General features: G+C 39.0%; 1 protein-coding gene across 1 annotated transcript in view; it reads left to right on the forward strand.

The window, feature by feature from the left end:
* The window catches only part of BCAS3 (BCAS3 microtubule associated cell migration factor), a 574,861-nt gene that overhangs the window by 414 nt on the left and 557,013 nt on the right, over nt 1-17,434 (forward strand). The window contains exons 2-4 of the mRNA XM_073879584.1: nt 1,459-1,546; nt 4,093-4,147; nt 9,998-10,073. Of these exons, the coding sequence (XP_073735685.1) occupies nt 1,459-1,546; nt 4,093-4,147; nt 9,998-10,073 (219 nt within the window). The remainder of the gene's footprint in view (nt 1-1,458; nt 1,547-4,092; nt 4,148-9,997; nt 10,074-17,434) is intronic.

A 17,434-nucleotide genomic window follows, 5' to 3' on the forward strand; every position in this document is an offset into this window, starting at 1 on the left:
TACCGGCGGGGCGGCGGGTGAGAGGGCTGGTGGGGCTGTGGCTTTGGGGAGGCTTGGAGAGGACGAGGGGCAAGCAGCGTGAGGGGAGAGGGCTTGGCTGGCAGGGGTTCGACGAGGGAGAGCTAGCGAGATTGGAGGGGGAGGGGAGGAAGGGCAAGGGGCCAGAGGGCGGCCGGGGGCAGCGGTGGCTCCGCGTTGGAGGTTAAGTGGGTAGAGCTGTGCTAGTGTCTTTCAGGAGAGTGGGGCCTGAGGGGCTGGCGAGGGTCGTCCTCAGGAGACAGGGCCGTTAAAGGACATTTCTTGGGAGGCTGTGTTTCGGGAAATAAAGGGTGGAATGGAAATGAGAGGGCTGAGGGGCTGGTGGTGAAGATACCTACTGAGGAAGGGGTGCGTGGGCTAGGTGGGGCAAAGGGTGTTTTTGTAGTAGCAGATGAGACTCATCAGTTTGGGAATTTTCAAATAAGGTGATAGGATCCTCCCTACTTGGAAGTGATGGTTTTAGGGGCTTTCAAGATTGCTTCCAGGCTGTGGATTTCCTGAGCCCTGAAAGAGATCGTTACTATTGCTGTCAATCCTCTTTTAACCTTAACCAAGTACACTCCAAGCTCTTAAAACCTTCCAGGTGATTCAGATGCCGTTTGGACATTCAAGGATCGGGATTCAGTGATGTGACAGGAAAGGATAAGGGGCTTCTAATGTCATATAAGTTTTTTGTTGCTTATTTAGACTCTGGTGTTTAGGTTACAATAGCAGTAGGTTGACAAATATGATTTAAAAACTCTTGTTATATTATGACCATGCAGTCCTTTTTTTTTTTTGATACCTATAATCAGCATATAACATTATATTAGTTCTAGGTGGACAACATAATTTTTTTACAACATAATGTTTTGATATTTGTACATATTGTGAAATGATCACCACAATAAGTCTAGTTAACATTTATCACTATACATAGTTACAGTATGCAGCCTTGCTCATAGTTTCCCAACAGTCTTAGTTGGAAGGTATTAATTATTTCACTGTCCATTAGGTCTTGAAATATTGTGCCATGTGTATTTTCGCTATTTCAGGATTTTAGTACAATTCTTTAATTTTGGCTCACAGAGATGGCACATTTGTTTTTATTAAGGAATCTTGTGTTAGACTCTCCATCCCTTACCTTTCTAGCTTATGTTAACAGAGGATCAGAGGGTCCAGAAAGAAAGAGTCTTAACTAGTTCTGTGGTTCTGAGGCTTAGTCCAAATAAAAAAAATTTCATGATAATTAGAAAACTTCTTTATCTACTTCCTCCCCCAGTCTACCCCCTTTCTCTTGTAATGGGGATTGCTGGGAAGGTTTCCTACATTTTAGGCATTTTCCATAAGGGATCTCTAGTGAGGAACCATAAACCCTTACCCCTACCCACAACAATAATAATCCATTTTTTCCCCCCTATCTCTCTGTGCTGGAAACAGGTTTAGCAAATGAAGCTATGGCTACAGATTCTCCCAGAAGACCCAGTCGTTGTACTGGTGGAGTTGTGGTTCGCCCCCAGGCTGTCACGTAAGCAAATTTCAGATAAGCCTAAAAGCTAAAGAATATTTGTTCAGAATAGTAGCTAGCATTCAGGGTTCCTTTCTGAACATTCACTACTTTTGTAAAATCTATTTAATTTTGGCTTCACAGGATGATAAATATTGCCAAGACCAAATAAAAGGAATAACTGGAGGATCAAGTTAATGTATTCACATTTATAGGGTACATCAAAAGCACTGTGCTAAATCCTAAGGACTGATGTTTTTTCAAACTCCAGGTTCAAAAATTGATGGCTCATTAGATCAATTCAGTGGATCAAGACCATTATTTAAAAAATGAAATTGCATATTATAGAAAATATAGTTGGGAATATTCTTTTGTGACACACACTATTCATATGTATGTATATGTTGACCAGATCCTAATGTAAAATGTATCTCTTATTTAGGTTTCAGTCAGAAGGTTTCAAAGTCAGTGTCATAAAGAGTACATTCTGTATTTTAAGCATTCTTTGCCAAAACCTATTTATACTTTCTAGAAGCATATGATCTAATGTGGTTTTAAGATATGTATACTTGAGATCACTGTAACCAATAAAAAAAGGTGCCAGCAAACCATGAGAATTGGGAGGGAATATTTTAGTGGGAGTATTTAGTGGGAATATTTTAGTATTTTAGATCCTGAAGGGTTTATTAAGAAGCTAACTTAATGTACTTTAAAGGCTGAGTAGAGTTTGGGCATTTAGAATCAAAGGTACATTTTAGACAAAGGGAATGAGTGAGCAGATGTGGGTAAGGCAAACTCTTTTCATAAATGAAATATAGGGAAGTTGCCCTATATAAAGTAGGTTAGGGTGGACAGTGAACATCCTTCATTATCTGGATAAGGAGGTAAAACTCGTTTTCTACCTTTTAAAATGTTCATAAGGGAATTGTAGCATTTTATATTATTCCCTTGGGCAGTTTAGCATGTTACATAAAGATTGCCCTCTCAGACTAAGAAAAGTATATGTATAATATAGTATTTTGCTATAATATTTCCTTTTTTTTCCTCCTGCGTTTCCCTGGGCCATATTTGTTTGCTAACTATGGACCATGTCAACAAGTTAAGCATGTTATTAGCTATGAGTCAGGTACTCTTTCAGTCTTCATTTTACTGGTGAGAAAACCAAAGCAGGGGGAAATTAGTTAAATTGTCCTTGGGAATAGCCAAGAAGGGGAACCTGGATCAAACCCAGGCAGTTTGTCCCCAGAGTCTGCACTTCGGCAGTATTCTATGTTGCCTCACCATAGAATATGTGGTATCCAACTTATATTGCTTTTTGTTATTCAATACGTAATTTTAGTGTTTTTAAAAAATCTTTTATTTGTATTCTTTTAACAAATAATGCTTGAGCATCTACTGCATGCCTGAAGTACTGGTTTAGAGATTCTGGAGATAGAAGGTAAACATGAGAGTTGGAGTCCTTTCTGTAGTAGAGTTTACATTCTAGTGTGGGGGGGGAAACAGTAAATGAGTAAAGTGATTACAGGCTCTGATCAGCACCTGATGTGCTCTGATAGAGAATGACAGTGGGGAGGCTGACTTCAGGCTGTCAGGAAAGGCCTCTCTGAGGAGGTGACACTGAAGCTGGAGAAATGAAAGGGATGGAAGAGTATGGGAAGGAATCCAGGCAGAAAGAAAGCTGGCGTAAAGGTCTTGACTCAAAGAGCTTGGTGTGTTCTAGGAATGGGAGTTGCAGATGATGGAAGCAGAGTGAAGAGAGTGGCAGAAAAATGAGAGGGCAGAGGCAGGCCTAATCAAATTGTTGTGTGTGTGTTTTTTGTTTTTTTCAGCCTAATCAGTTTTTGTAGCTATCTAAGGCATATTGCTTTTTTATAGGATTTAGGATAACTCATATGAGTTTCTTCAAATGTAATTTTTCACATGAAATTAATTTGATTTGGTATTTTGAAGAATTTTTTTTCCACTTGCTGAAATGCATATACTTCCCATTTAAAATCTCTTAGTGACCTTAACAGTATCATTTTTCTTCACTTTTATGCATTTTAATATTTTCCCATGTCTTGTCTATGGCAAAAATTCTGTGAGGATTTCTTAGTATCTCCTAATGCCTGTGCCTGCAGCAAAATGCAAATTGATTTTGCTATATACAGGTAAGGGACTAGGTACATAACCAATTTAAAGAGAAGGTCACTAAGTACTGAGTCATCAGCCACAGTTTTTCTTGCTCTGACTGGGGAATTCTTTCGCTTTGACTCAAGAGGAAAGTCCTGCCTTAGCCTTGTGTCATCATTCCTTCAAATACAAGTTAGAATATCTATGTCAAATTAAGAGAGCATGACTTTTAAGAAGAGATGATGTTTAAAAAGATTAATATCTCATTTGCATTTCATTTAATAACATATACAAAGAAACCAGAAAGCAGTTTAGCAGAATTATCAGTTGATGAGAGTTAGTCTTTTTTCTTTTTTTAATATTGTGAGTAATTTTCTTAGGCCCTGTAGAAAGAACTTTTCCATGTTTTGTTTTAAGCTGTCAGGGTAAATTTTATCCATTTCACTCTTTTTCAGGGAGCAGTCCTACATGGAAAGTGTTGTGACTTTTCTACAGGATGTTGTGCCACAGGTAAGTGTCTGTGTAGTTTCAGAAATATAGTAGATTTTACCATTGGCCAGGAAAGTTCTGAAGTGTTCTCTTTCCTAAACTTGACACTAGTATCATCAACTTCAGAAAGACTTCTGATGTTTTAGCATCCCGAACATTGGTAGGGTAGGAACTATACGTGTTAGTGTTACATGTGCCTTAGTTTTATGCTAATAGTGCACAATTATTATTCCTCAAGACTTGCTCTCCTAAGAGGAATCAGGTGAGATGTTAGCTGAGAGATGGGACTTGGGATTCTCTAGTTGGGTTCTATTTCCAGAATCTTTCTCTTTTCCTAGTTAAATGTTGCCTGTCTGAAGTGATCATTGCATTTCATTAACTAGATATTATAGTAGCTAAATACTACACTGAGCACAAATCTACATGTCTTTCATGGTGAGCAGTATTTTTATGCCAAGTAGGGTATACTTTGTTACTCTAACTTATAACTGAGTTCTCTCTATATAAATGTAAGAATAAAGAAGGAGAGCAACCCTCCTGGGATCATATCTAGTGCACTGTTGCCCAGATTTAACATAAGTATCACTTGGCACGTGTGTTAAAAATAATCATTTCCAGGCCCCGTCCCAGAGTTTGACTCAGTGGAATTGAGGTGGCATCCAGTAACTTGTGTGTGTAGTGAGAACCTCCAGGGATTCTTGTGAAACAGTGGCTGTGGGAAGCTCTGTTCAGTGGGACTACTGAAAGGAAAGGTATTTTCTCCTTGTGGTGATGTCAGTGTTTCCTGACTGCCAGGCTATCTGTAACCTTGCTGTTGACAAAAGGAATTCATAGATCCAGTGTCCCAGCTTTATGACAGCATCCTAGAAAAGTCTGAAATCCAGATTTCGGTTATATTATGTAAGTTGTATTTATCAAATAAGGGAAAGTATCAGGAAATGTTGATACTCCTTTATCATGTTCAGATAACTTTAATGGAAATGGGTCACAATGACAAGGTCTCTGGGGCATGTAAGGGATAATAAATGCTTTGCTATTTTGAGGAACTTGGTTACTAAGGGAAGTCAAATTGCTGAAACAAGCAGAGTCTACAGTAGCATTTCAGTAAGTGTTATAAATGGGAATACAGACTGAGTATGTAATTGTTCAGAGAATGAGTAGCAGAGAAAGAGTGAAAGTCAAATTCTAAAGGACATTGAAAATAGCAGTTGAAATGAATGGAAAGGTTGGGTATTGAATGTTGGAGGAAACTGGCTAGCTGGGTATGGCGGGCAACAGAGTTGCTGTCCAAGAGCATCTTGGACTCTGCACGGAATGCCAGTTCTAGAGAGTAACCTGGGGCTGAAATCCAACCTGGTCTCTCCAAACTGCTCTTTCTCTTAAGCCCTGAGCCCTGGCATGAGGCTGGTTCCAAGGAAGGGGCATTTAAAAATTTTTGTAATTTGCCTGCCCCTAGAGTGCCTCTTTTTTTTTTTTTAAAGATTTTTTTTTTAAATTGATTTGACAGAGACACAACGAGAGCAGGAATACAAGCAGCGGGAGTGGGAGAGGGAGAAGCAGGCTTCCCGTGGAGCAGGGAGCCCGATGTGGGGCTCGATCCCGGGACCCTGGGATCATGACCTGAGCTGAAGGCAGACGCTTAACAACTGAGGCACCCAGGCGCCCCCCTAGAGGCCTCTTTATCACATTTTTACAAAGGCACCTTTTGTGTTAGTGGAAACCCTGTGTAGCAAGCAGTTTTTATTGGTGGGAGGAGAGAGGCTGTGGTCAGAGGCTTTGAGGGAATAGAGAGTTTGCTAGAGAAACCAGAATACCAGGTTGACTAATAGATTGAAAATAGGCGCTGTTAAAATTGGTAAGGTAAAAATGCTGGAAGGTAGAAGATTAATTCAGAAAAAAAAAAGATTAGTTTTTTGAGCATTAAACATTAGGAAGGGGATAATCTATGCAATTGGTTATGAAGATTTGGATCAGAGTAGTAACTATGGAAGTAAGGTTGTAGTCATGGAACTAAGAATTAGAATATTCATTCAAGGGTGCCTGGGTGGCTCAGTCGTTAAGCGTCTGCCTTCGGCTCAGGTCATGATCCCAGGGTCCTGGGATCGAGTCCCACATCGGGCTCCCTCCTTGGGGGGAGGCCCATTTCTTCCTCTCCCACTCCCCCTGCTTGTGTTCCCTCTCTCGCTGTCTCTGTCTCTGTCAAATAAATGAATAAAATCTTTAAAAAAAAATATTCATTCAAGACATTTATGTTATGCAGGTCATTATTCTGTTTACTCTGGAAAGAAAGCAAAAATTCAGGCAGCAGACATTTACTTGAGCACCCACTATGGGTCGGGCACTGTGTTAAGTTGAAGGGATACTTGGTGCCTTTCCTTAAGGCGTCATGGTCTTGTGCTGCAGTTAGCAAACTTTCTGTAAAGGGCCAGATAAGCTTTGCAGTTCATATAATATCTGTTGCAACTACTCGGCACTGCTTTTTATCTAAAGGAAAAGGCATGGCTGTGCTAAAATAAAACTTTATTTATAAACACAGATGGTGGGCCATTTTGGTGACCTCTGGCCTCTTTTTTTCCACCTTTAATCCAGAATCCCCCTGTGGTACTTTGCAGTCAGCCATTTGGAAAATTATATTTTTTTGCTGATGTTATGTTCCAACTCCTATTCTGGAAATTGTTGAATTCCTGGAGCCTAGGAATTATCCTCTGGGTTTCCAGGTACCCACAAAAGGGAGAAAATGCGTTGTTAGACTGGTGTCCACTTCTTCAGCTATTACAGATAGAGTGAATTCCCGGTGTGTTTAACAGATGTTATTGATGGCTACAGATGCCCTTAGCTGTGTTCTTTGAGCTAATAATCTTATGGAAATCTATTAAAAAATAATTCAGCAAAGAAGAAAGGTAAAGCTCAGAACTTGTCATTTCAGTGTATGTGTGTGAAAGTTCTGCATTTTCAGTGTAACAAATTGTAGCCAGCCCAAATGTCAATAGCAGTCAAGCAAATTATGGTATGTGATCCCTACAGTATTATTTGCTATAATTAGAAATTACATACTTTTGGACACAATGGAGGTGGTTTTCTGTGCAGTGAAAAAATAAAATATGTACATCCAACATATAAATACAGCATATCTACTGTGATTGTAACTGTCTTTTAAAGTTCAGCAATAAAAAAATAAAGTTCAACAATAACTTTATGCTTATGAATGTGTTTATGCATTAGAAACCTGGTAAGGAATAAAAGGAGAAATAAATAAATCCTGTCAATAATGGGGTGAAAGTTTTGATTCTAAATGAGAGGGCTAAAGTAGTTGGATCTTGGTTGTAGAAGGAGGGCAAATAATCGGTGCTGGAAGATGGGGGAAACCTCTGGTGTAGTAGTACACTGACCTCTATTAGGATACCAAGTGAAAGCTGAATGGGCAGTGGGTGGGTATGTGCCTCACTGAGAAGAAAATACCCACACGTGCCTTCTCTGTGCAAACCTTCAGGAAGGCACGCAAGAAGTGGCACTCAGATGTCTCAGTCGGTTTCACAGAATTTTCTCAAGAAGGCTTAGTAGAGAACACCATGTCTTCTAAGGACAGAGGAAAACTTGAAGACATAGCAAAAGCGTACAGGGCTTGTTTTGAAAGTCTTATTTTCCCCTGAAGGGGAAAGCAAAGAAGTTCAAGAATCCCAGTATAGTGAAAGACCTCATTCAACTTTGTTATGTTCGGCATATTGCTCAGAAATCAAAGGAGAGCATCCTGCAAATGTTGCAAAGGAATTGGGAGAATGTTGAATAATGCTGCAGGTGATAAACAGCCTTATAATGTGCTGTACTGAGGAAAATTTTGAAAAATGTTATTGCTTTACCAGATTAAAGGAGAACGTGATGTGGGGAAAAAAAAGTTGTCTTCAATGCACTGTGCTAGTCTAGATTGGATGCTGGAACAGAGAAAGGACGTTAGTGGAAAAACTGATGAAATCCAAATAAAGTCTGAGGCTTAATTAATAGTAATGCATCAATGTCAGTGTCATAGTTTTGACAAATGTACCATGGCAAGGTCGGATTTGGTTAGTTAACATTAGGGGAAACTGGCTGAGGGGTACATGAGAACTCTGTACTATATTAATAATCTAAAATTATTCCAAAATATAAAGTTTATTTTTTATTTATTTTTTAAAGGTTTTATTTATTTGGGAGAGAGAGAGAGGGAGAAAGAGTGCGAGTGAGAGCACGCACACAAGCAGGGGTGGGGGTGGGGGTGGGGGTGGGTGGTGAAGAGGCCAAGGGAGAGGGAGAAGCATACTTCCCGCTGAGCAGGGAGCCTGATGCAGGGTTTGAGCCCAGGACCCTGAGATCATGACCTGAGCCCAAGGCAGAGGCTTCACTGACTGAGCCACCCACGTGTCCCTAAAGTTTATTTATTTATTTTTAAAAGATTTTATTTATTTATTTGAGAGAGAGAGAGGGAGGGAGAGACCACCAGCAGCGGGGAGGGGCAGAAGGAGAGGGAGAAGCAGACTCCCCACTGAGCAGGGAGCTGGGACCCTGAGATCATGACCTGAACCGAAGGCAGACGCTTAACTGATTGAGCCACGCAGGTGCCCCTCCTAAAGTTTATTTTTAAAAAAGTTTTCAGGGGCACCTGGGTGGCTCAGTCGGTTGGTGGTTTTTTTTTTTTTTAAAGAATGCAATTTTAAGGATTTGTAAGATAATTTCTGTTGTATAGTAAATCTGTTAAAGTAATTCATTTAGTAGTATTTTCATTGTAGATGATTTTCAATTACCATACAAGTTAATACCTTGTATGATACAGTACAGGGGCTGTAAATTGGCATGGAAATTTAAAGCAGGTTACGTATAACACAAATTATATGCAGGATGGTAGTTTTTGTATGCTTTTGGTATAGCTTGTATTCATTGTTTTGTGAACTGAGTTTCACTTTATAATTGAGAATATTGCAGGTCTTTTGTTGACATTCTAAATGCTCATTAATATATACAGTCTTTAAAACTTTTAAAAGATTTTATTTATTTGACAGAGAGAGAGGCAGGAGAGAGGGAACACAAGCAGGGGGAGTGGGAGAGGGAGAAGCAGGCTTCCCCCGGAGCACGGAACCTGATGCGGGGCTCAATCCCAAGACCCTGGGATCATGACCTGAGCCGAAGGCAGACACTTAACGACTGAGCCACCCAGGCGCCCCGGTCTTTAAAACTTTTAGATAGAAACATTTGCTTTATGAAGAAATGACTCCCTTTGAATACTGATGGATACCATTGACACTTTCCCTATGATTTCATGGCAGTTGATGCTCATCTTTGTCAACCTTGCAGGTCTGTAGAAACCCAGCTAATAGGTTGGGTCTAGAAGCCAGACAAAAGACTGAAAAAGTCATACTGTACTTTTTTTTTTTCACCCCCAACTCTGGCCCTTGCCTTCCACCTGGAATTGAAGGCAAGCTGGTAGTAATACTTTTGAAAATTCTAGATAGTGTGTAATTACCCGATCATAAATACCTGGGACTAAATAGATACATGTGGTAGTTTAGTTTATTTCTTAAGCCTTCTTATTTGTTGGCCAATACAGGGCATGATTTAGTTTATTGAGTGCTTTTGCTTTGTAGTGATGCTTTCTAATAGACTATGATCATTGTATTTTAGGTTTCTGCAATTCTTTAATAGGTAAAATTCCTTTAACCAAGATTATCAGACTCCGGGATAACTTTGGGAGTAAAAATATTACAAAATTGGTTCCCAAGATGTAGGATTGGTGGAATTGGAGAGGGATAGGGCTGGCTTTGTTTAAGTTATTTTTTGTCTTGAACATCAGTAATATTAGAGCTGTAAAACATTTTTATTCAAACATTTCTGTTTACTATGCAGGCTTACAGTGGAACACCTCTAACAGAAGAAAAGGAGAAAATAGTCTGGGTCAGATTTGAAAATGCAGATTTAAATGGTATGGTTTTAACTTTTTTGGGACATACAAATTAAATGTTTGTTTGAGGTTGACCTGATTCCAAAATGGGAACTCTTACTTTAGTCAGATTACTTTCTCTTACAGTAACTTTTTAGTTTTCAAAATAAATTCATTTTTAATTTAAAAAGTAATATAACCACGGTACAGAAACTTCATTAGAACTGATACTGTATTGTACAAGTCTGAAAGTAACTGTAACATGTAGTGCCTAGCCCTAAACTTTAGGACATAAAGATTTCTTAGAAAAGAAGTTATTAATTCAAGTTTGATCAGATGTCTAGGATTTATAACTGCACACTTGTTATTACTGTTGAATGTTTTAGACTTTAGAATTAATTTTTCCTGAACAGAATTTATGTCTGGATTGGCCCTTTTGTTCTCAGATACATTCCTACATTCCATTTCATTGCTCCTTCCTGCACTGTTTTGCTAGGTGGCTGTCCCTTGTCTGTTTCCCACGATACCATGTCTATTGTCTTCTGCTGAGTTTGGGAGGCACTGGTGAGAAATGAAGGAGCGGATGGAAGAAAGGGGAGAGTACACTTCCCTGTCCCCTCTCTGTTACTGGCTGCATTTCCTCTGTGGTTCTGGCTTCTTCTAGGTAGCTCCACTGGTGTTCCAGCTGCTGCCAGGTGACCCAGCACCCCGCACTCCACTGTCTCTCTAGCCTGAGGGCAGTCATGGCTTCCTGCTGCTGCTAATGCAATAGGTAGCCTCACGGTTTCTTTTTTGGTTTCTCAGCTCTTCCATCATCTGTGTAACCATTTGTCTTCATCAAATCCCCAGTGATGAACACACTGAGTTGTTCTCATTCTCTAGTTGGATTTTGACTGATATCCTACTCCTGAGTCTTCATCTCCTCTAAGAGTTTAAGAATGTGATGCGATATACATTTTTGAAAGCTACTGTCCAGGAGAGAGAGGCTAAGTTGCACTTCTGCAAATGGGCTTCTTTTGAATTTTGGATTCTTTATTAGCAGTTCACTCAAATAATGGCAACTTGTTGGGCCCTGTTTGTGGGAAATAAAATATTCATTTGTATGGGTGATTATTTATGACATATAAACTTTTCCTCCTGTGTTTCTCTTTGAAAGCTTATAGTTTTATTTTTTTTCTTTTTATGACTGTTAAATTTCCTTATTTAGTGTATTTTTCCTCCTTTTTTCCTTTTCCTTCTTTTTTTAAAAAGTTTTTATTTAAATTCTAGTTGGTTGACATATAGTGTAATATTGGTTGCAGGAGTAGAATTTAGTGATTCATCACTTACCTATAACACCTTAGTGCTCATCACAAGTGGCACTCCTCAATATCCATCACCCAGTTAGCCCATTTCCGCCCACCTCCCTCCATCAACCCTCAGTTTGTTCTCTGTAGTTAGGAGTCTCTTATGATTTGCCTCCCTCTTTTTTTCCCCTTTCCCCTTTGTTCATGTTTTGTTTCTTAAATTCCACATAGAGTGAAATCATGATACTTGTCTTTCTCTGACTGATTTATTTAGCTTAGTATAATACACTCTAGCTCCAGCCACATTGTTGCAAATGGCAAGATTTCATTCTTTTTGATGGCTGAGTAATATTCCTCTGTGTGTATATGTGTGTGTGTGTGTGTGTGTGTGTGTGTGTGTACACACCACATCATCCTTTTTTTTAACTATTTTTTTCTTTATTAACATGTAATGTATTATTTGTTTCAAGGGTACAGGTCTGTGATTCATCAGTCTTACACAATTCACAGCGCTCACCATAGCACATACCTTCCCCAGTGTCCATCACCCAGCCACCCCATCCCTCCCACCCCCCACTCCAGCAACCCTCAGTTTGTTTCCTGAGATTAAGAGTCTCTTATGGTTTGTCTCCCTCTCTGGTTTCGTCTTGTTTCGTTTTTCCCTCCCTTCCCCTATGATCCTCTGTCTTGTTTCTCAAATTCCTCCTATCAGTGAGATCATATGAGACTTGTCTTTCTCTGATTGACTCATTTTGCTTAGCATAATACCCTCTAGTTCCATCCACGTTGTTGCAAATGGCAAGATTTCATTTTTTTGATGGCTGCATAAAATTCCATTGTGTGTGTGTGTGTGTGTGTGTGTATACATACATACACCACTTCTTCTTTATCCATTCATCTGTTGATGGACATCTGGGCTATTTCCATAGTTTGGATATTGTGGACATTGCTGCTATAAACACTGGTGCAAGTGCCCCTTCAGATCACTACATTTGTATCTTTGGGGTAAATGCCCAGTAGTGCAGTTGCTGGGCCGTAGGGTAGCTGTGTTTTCAACTTTTTGAGGAACCTCCATACTGTTTTCCAGACACCACATCATCTTTATCCATTCATCAGTTAATGGACATTTGAGCTCTTGCTGTAATTTGGCTATTGTTGATAATGCTGCTATAAACATCATGGTGCAAGTGCCCTCTCAAATCAGTATTTTTGTATCCTTTGGGTAAGTATGTAGTAGTGCAGTTGCTTGGTTGTAGGGTAGTTCTATTTTTAACTTTTAGAGGAACCTCCATACTGTTTTCCACAGTGGCTGCACCAGTTTGCATTCCCATCAACAGTTAGGAGGGTTCCTTTTTCTCTGCATCCTCACCAACACCTGTTGTTTCTTGCGTTGTTAATTTTAGCCATTCTGACAGGTGTGAGGCAGTATCTCATCATGGTTTTGATTTGCATTTCCCTGATGATGAATGTTGTTGAGCATCTTTTCATGTGTCTGTTACCATTTGGATGTCTTCTTTGGAAAAATGTCTATTCATGTCTTCTGCCCATTTCTTAACTGGATTATTTGTTTTTTTGGGTGTTGAGTTTGGTAAGTTCTTTATAGATTTTGGATACTAGCCCTTTATCAGATATGTTATTTGCAAATATCTTCTCCCATTCAGTAGGTCACTTTTTAGTTTTATTGATTGTTTGCTTTGCTTTGCAGAAGCTTTTTTTTTTTTTTTTTTAAAATCAGAGAGAGAGAGCGAGAGAGAGAGCGCACAAGCAGGAGGAATGGCAGGCAGAGGGAGAAGCAGGCTCCCTGATGAGCAAGGAGCCCGATGCGGGACTCCATCCCAGGACCTTAGGATCATGACCTGAGCCAAAGGCAGACGCTTAATGGGCTGAGCCACACAGGCTTCCCTGTGCAGAAGCTTTTTATCTTGAAGTCCCAGTAGTTCATTTTTGCTTTTGTTTCCCTTGCCTCCAGAGACATGTCTAGTAAGAAGTTGCTGCCTGTTTTTTCCTCTAGGATTTTGATAATTTTCTATCTCAAATTGAGGCCTTTCATCCATTTTTGAATTTATTTTTGTGTATGGTGTAAGAAAATGGTCCAATTTCATTCTTCTGCATGTGGTTGTCCAGTTTTCCCAAGACCATTTGTTGAAGAGACTGTCTTTTTTCCACTGGATATTCTTTCTTGCTTTGTCAAACATTAGTTGACCATGTAGTGTGGGTCCATTTCTGGGTTTTCTATTCTGTTCCATTGATCTGTGTCTGTTTTTGTGCCAGTACCATGTTGCCTTGATGACTACAGCTTTGTAATATACCTTGAAGTCTGGAGTTGTGATGCCTCCAGCTTTTCTTTTCCTTTTCAAGATTGTTTTGGCTATTTGGGGTCTTTTCTGGTTCCATACAAATTTTAGGATTATTTTAGCTCTCTGAAAAATGCTGGTGGTATTTTGATAGGGATTGCCTTAAATGTGTAGATTGCTTTGGGTAGTATAGACTTTTTAACAATATTTGTTCTTCCAATCCATGAGCATGAGTATCTTTCCATTTCCTTGTGTCATCTTCAATTTCTTTCATAATTGTTTTATAGTTTTCAGAGTACAGATCTTTTACCTCTTCGGTTAGGGTTATTCCTAGGTATCTTATGGTTTTTGGTGCAATTGTAAATAGGACTGATTCCATGATTTCTCATTCTGCTGCTTCGTTATTGGTGTATAGAAATGCAACAGGGGCACCTTGGTGGCTCAGTTGGTTAAGCGTCTGCCTTTGGCTCAGGTCATGATCCCAGGGTCCTGGGATCGAGTCCTGTGTCGGGCTTCCTGCTCAGCAGGGAGTCTGCTTCTCCCTTTCTCTCTCCCTCTGCCCCTCCACACTGCTCATTCCCTCTCTCTCTCTCAAATAAATAAATAAAATCTTAAAAAAAAAGAAATGCAACAGATTTCTGAATGGTGATTTTGTACCCTGCAACTTTGCTGAATTTGTGTATCAGTACTAGCAAATTTTTGGTGGAGTCTTTTGGGTTTTCTATGTAGGGTATCATGTCATCTGTGAATAGTGAAAGTTTGACTTTTTCCTTTCCGATTTGGTTGTCTTTCTTTTTGTTGTCTGACTGCTGCGCCTAGGACTTCCAGTATTATGATAAATAACAGTCGTGAGAGCGGACATCCCTGTCTTGTTCCTGCCTATAGAGGAAAAGCTCTCAGTCTTTCCCCACTGAGGATGGTATTAGCTCTGGGTCTTTTGTATATGACCTTTGTGATGTTGAGATACGTTCTATCTATCCCTACTTTGTTGAGAATGGATTTTATCAAGAATGGATGCTGCATTTTGTCAGTTGCTTTTTCTGCATCTACTGAGATGATCATATGGTTCTTATCCTTTCTTTTATTAATGTGGTGTATCACGTTGGTTGATTTGCAAATACTGAACCACCTTTGCAGCCCAGGAATAAATCCCACTTGATTGTGGCTAATAATTCTTTTAATGTACTGTTGGATCCTATTGGCTAGTGTCTTGGTGAGAATTTTGGCATCCATGTCAATCAGGGATATTGGTCTGTAATTTCCTTTTTGGTGGGGTCTTTGTCTGGTTTTGGGATCAAGGTAATGCTGGCCTTATAGAAAGAGTTTGGAAGTTTTCCTTCCATTTCTATTTTTTTGGAACAGTTTGAAAAGAATAAGTATTAACACTTTAAATGTTTGCTAGAATTCCCCTGGGAAGCCATCTGGCCCTGGACTTTTGTTTTTTGGGAGATTTTTGATTACTATTTCAATTTCTATTCTGGTATTCAAATTTTCTATTTCTTCCTGTTTCAGTTTTAGTAGTTTATATGTTTCTAGGAATTTATGAATTTCTTCCAGATTGCCCAATTTGTGGGCATATAATTTTTCATAATATTCTCTTTTAATTGTATTTCTGTGGTGTTGGTTATGATCTCTCCCCTTTCATTCATGATTTTATTTATTTGGGTCCTTTCTCGTTTCTTTTTGATAAATCTGGCTAGGGGTTTATCAGTTTTATTAATTCTTTGAAAGAACCAGCTCCTAGTTTCATTAATCCGTTGTACTGTTTTTGTTTGTTTGTTTGTTTCTATATCATTTATTCCTGTTCTAATATGTATTGTTTCCCTTCTTTTGATGGCTTTAGGCTTTATTTGCTGTTCCTTTTCTAGCTCCTTTAGGTGTAAGGTTAGGTTGTGTATTTGAGACTTTTCTTGCTTTTTGAGTTAGGTCTGTATTGCTATGTACTTGCCTCTTATGACCGCTTTTGCTGCATCCCAAAGGTTTGGGATGTTTGGACTGTCATGTTTTCATTTTCATTTGCTCCTAGGTTTTTTTTTTTTTTATTATTTCTTCTCTAATTTCCTGGTTGATCTGTTCATTCTTTAGTAGGATGTTCTTTAATCCCCATGTATTTGTAGTCTTTCTGCATTTTTACTTGTGGTTGACTTCAAGTTTCATAGTGTTGTGGTATGAAAATATGCATGGTATGATCTCAGTCTTTTTGTACTTGTTGAGGCCTGATTTGTGACCCATTATGTGTTCTATTCTGGAGAATGTTTCATATGCACTTGAAAAGAATGTGTATTCTGTTGTTTTAGGATGAAATGTTCTGAATATATTTGTTAAGTCCATCTGGTCCAGTGTGTCATTCAAAGCCATTGTTGCCTTGTTGATTTTCTGCTTAGATAATCTGTCCATTGTAATTTGGGTGTTAAATTCCCTACTATTACTGTATTATTATCAAGGAGTTTCTTTATATTTGTTATTAATTGGTTTATATATTTGGGCGCTCCCAAGTTGGGGGGCATAAATATTTACAATTGTTAGGTTTTCTTGTTGGATAGACCCCTTTATTATGGTATAGTGCCCTTCTTCATCTCTTGTTACAGTCTTTGGTTTAAAATCTAGTTTGTTTGATATAAATATGGCTAATCTGGCTTTCTTTTGATGTCCATTAGCATGATAAATGCTCATTTTGTTTTGTAAGTCGGCTCCTCACCCAACATGGGGCTCAAAATCACAACCCCCAGATCAGGAGTTGCATGTTTCACCAACTAAGCCCGCCAGGCTTTCAATCTGCAGGTGTCTTTAGGTCTAAAATGAGTCTCTTGGAGGCAGCATATAGATGGGTCTTATTTTTTTATCCATTCTGATGGCCTATGTCTTTTGGTTGGAGCATTTAGTCCATTTACATTCAGAGTGATTATTGATAGATATGAATTTTGGTGCCATTGTAAGTAAAGTTAGTGTTTCTGGAGATTTTCTTTCTTCCTTTCTAGTCTTTGTTGCTTTGGTTTTTCTTTCCCACTCAAAGAGTCTCCTTTAATATTTCTTGTAGGGCTGGTTTAGTAGTTATGAACTTCTTTAGTTTTTGTTTGTCTGGGAAACTCTTTATCTCTCCTTCTATTCTGAATGATAGCCTTGCCGGATCAAGTATTCTTGGCTGCACATTTTTCCCATTCAGCATGTTGAATATATCATGCCACTCTCTTCTGGCCTGCCAAGTTTCTGTGGAGAGATCTGCTAACCTTGTCTTCCCTTGTAGGTTGGGGATTTCTTTGCCCTTGCTGCTTTCAGGATTCTTTCCTTATCTCTTTATTTTGAAAATTTTACTATGATATGTCTTGGTGTTAGCTTGCTTTTGTTGATTTTGATGGGAGTTCTCTGTGCCTCCTGGATTTGGATGTCTGTTTCCTTCTCCAGATGAAGGAAGTTTTTGGCTATAATTTGGACAAATCAACCTTCCACCCCTTTTTTCCTCTCTTCTTCTTCTGGGACTTCTATGATATGAATGTTACTATGCTTTAGGGAGTTGCTCAGTTCCCTAAGTCTGCATTTGTGGTCCAATATTTTTCTTTCCCTCTCCTTTTCAGCTTGTTTTCCATAATTATATCATCTGTATCACTTATTAGTTCCTTTGCTTCTTCCATCCTTGTGGTCATTGCATCCAATCAGTTTTGTATCTTTATTATAGCATTTTTTATTTTGACCTGTCTAGTTTTTAGGTCTTTTATCTCTGTGGTAAAGGACTCCCTGGTGTCCTTTCTGGGCTTTTCTCAGGCCCAGCTAGTATCCTTATGATTGCTGTTTTAAATTCTGGTTCAGGCATATTACTTGTATCTGT

The sequence above is a fragment of the Callorhinus ursinus genome, unplaced genomic scaffold (assembly GCF_003265705.2).
Source record: "Callorhinus ursinus isolate GAN/ISIS: 27379988/994484 unplaced genomic scaffold, GSC_fseal_2.0 scaffold34, whole genome shotgun sequence".
Taxonomy (NCBI): domain Eukaryota; kingdom Metazoa; phylum Chordata; class Mammalia; order Carnivora; family Otariidae; genus Callorhinus; species Callorhinus ursinus.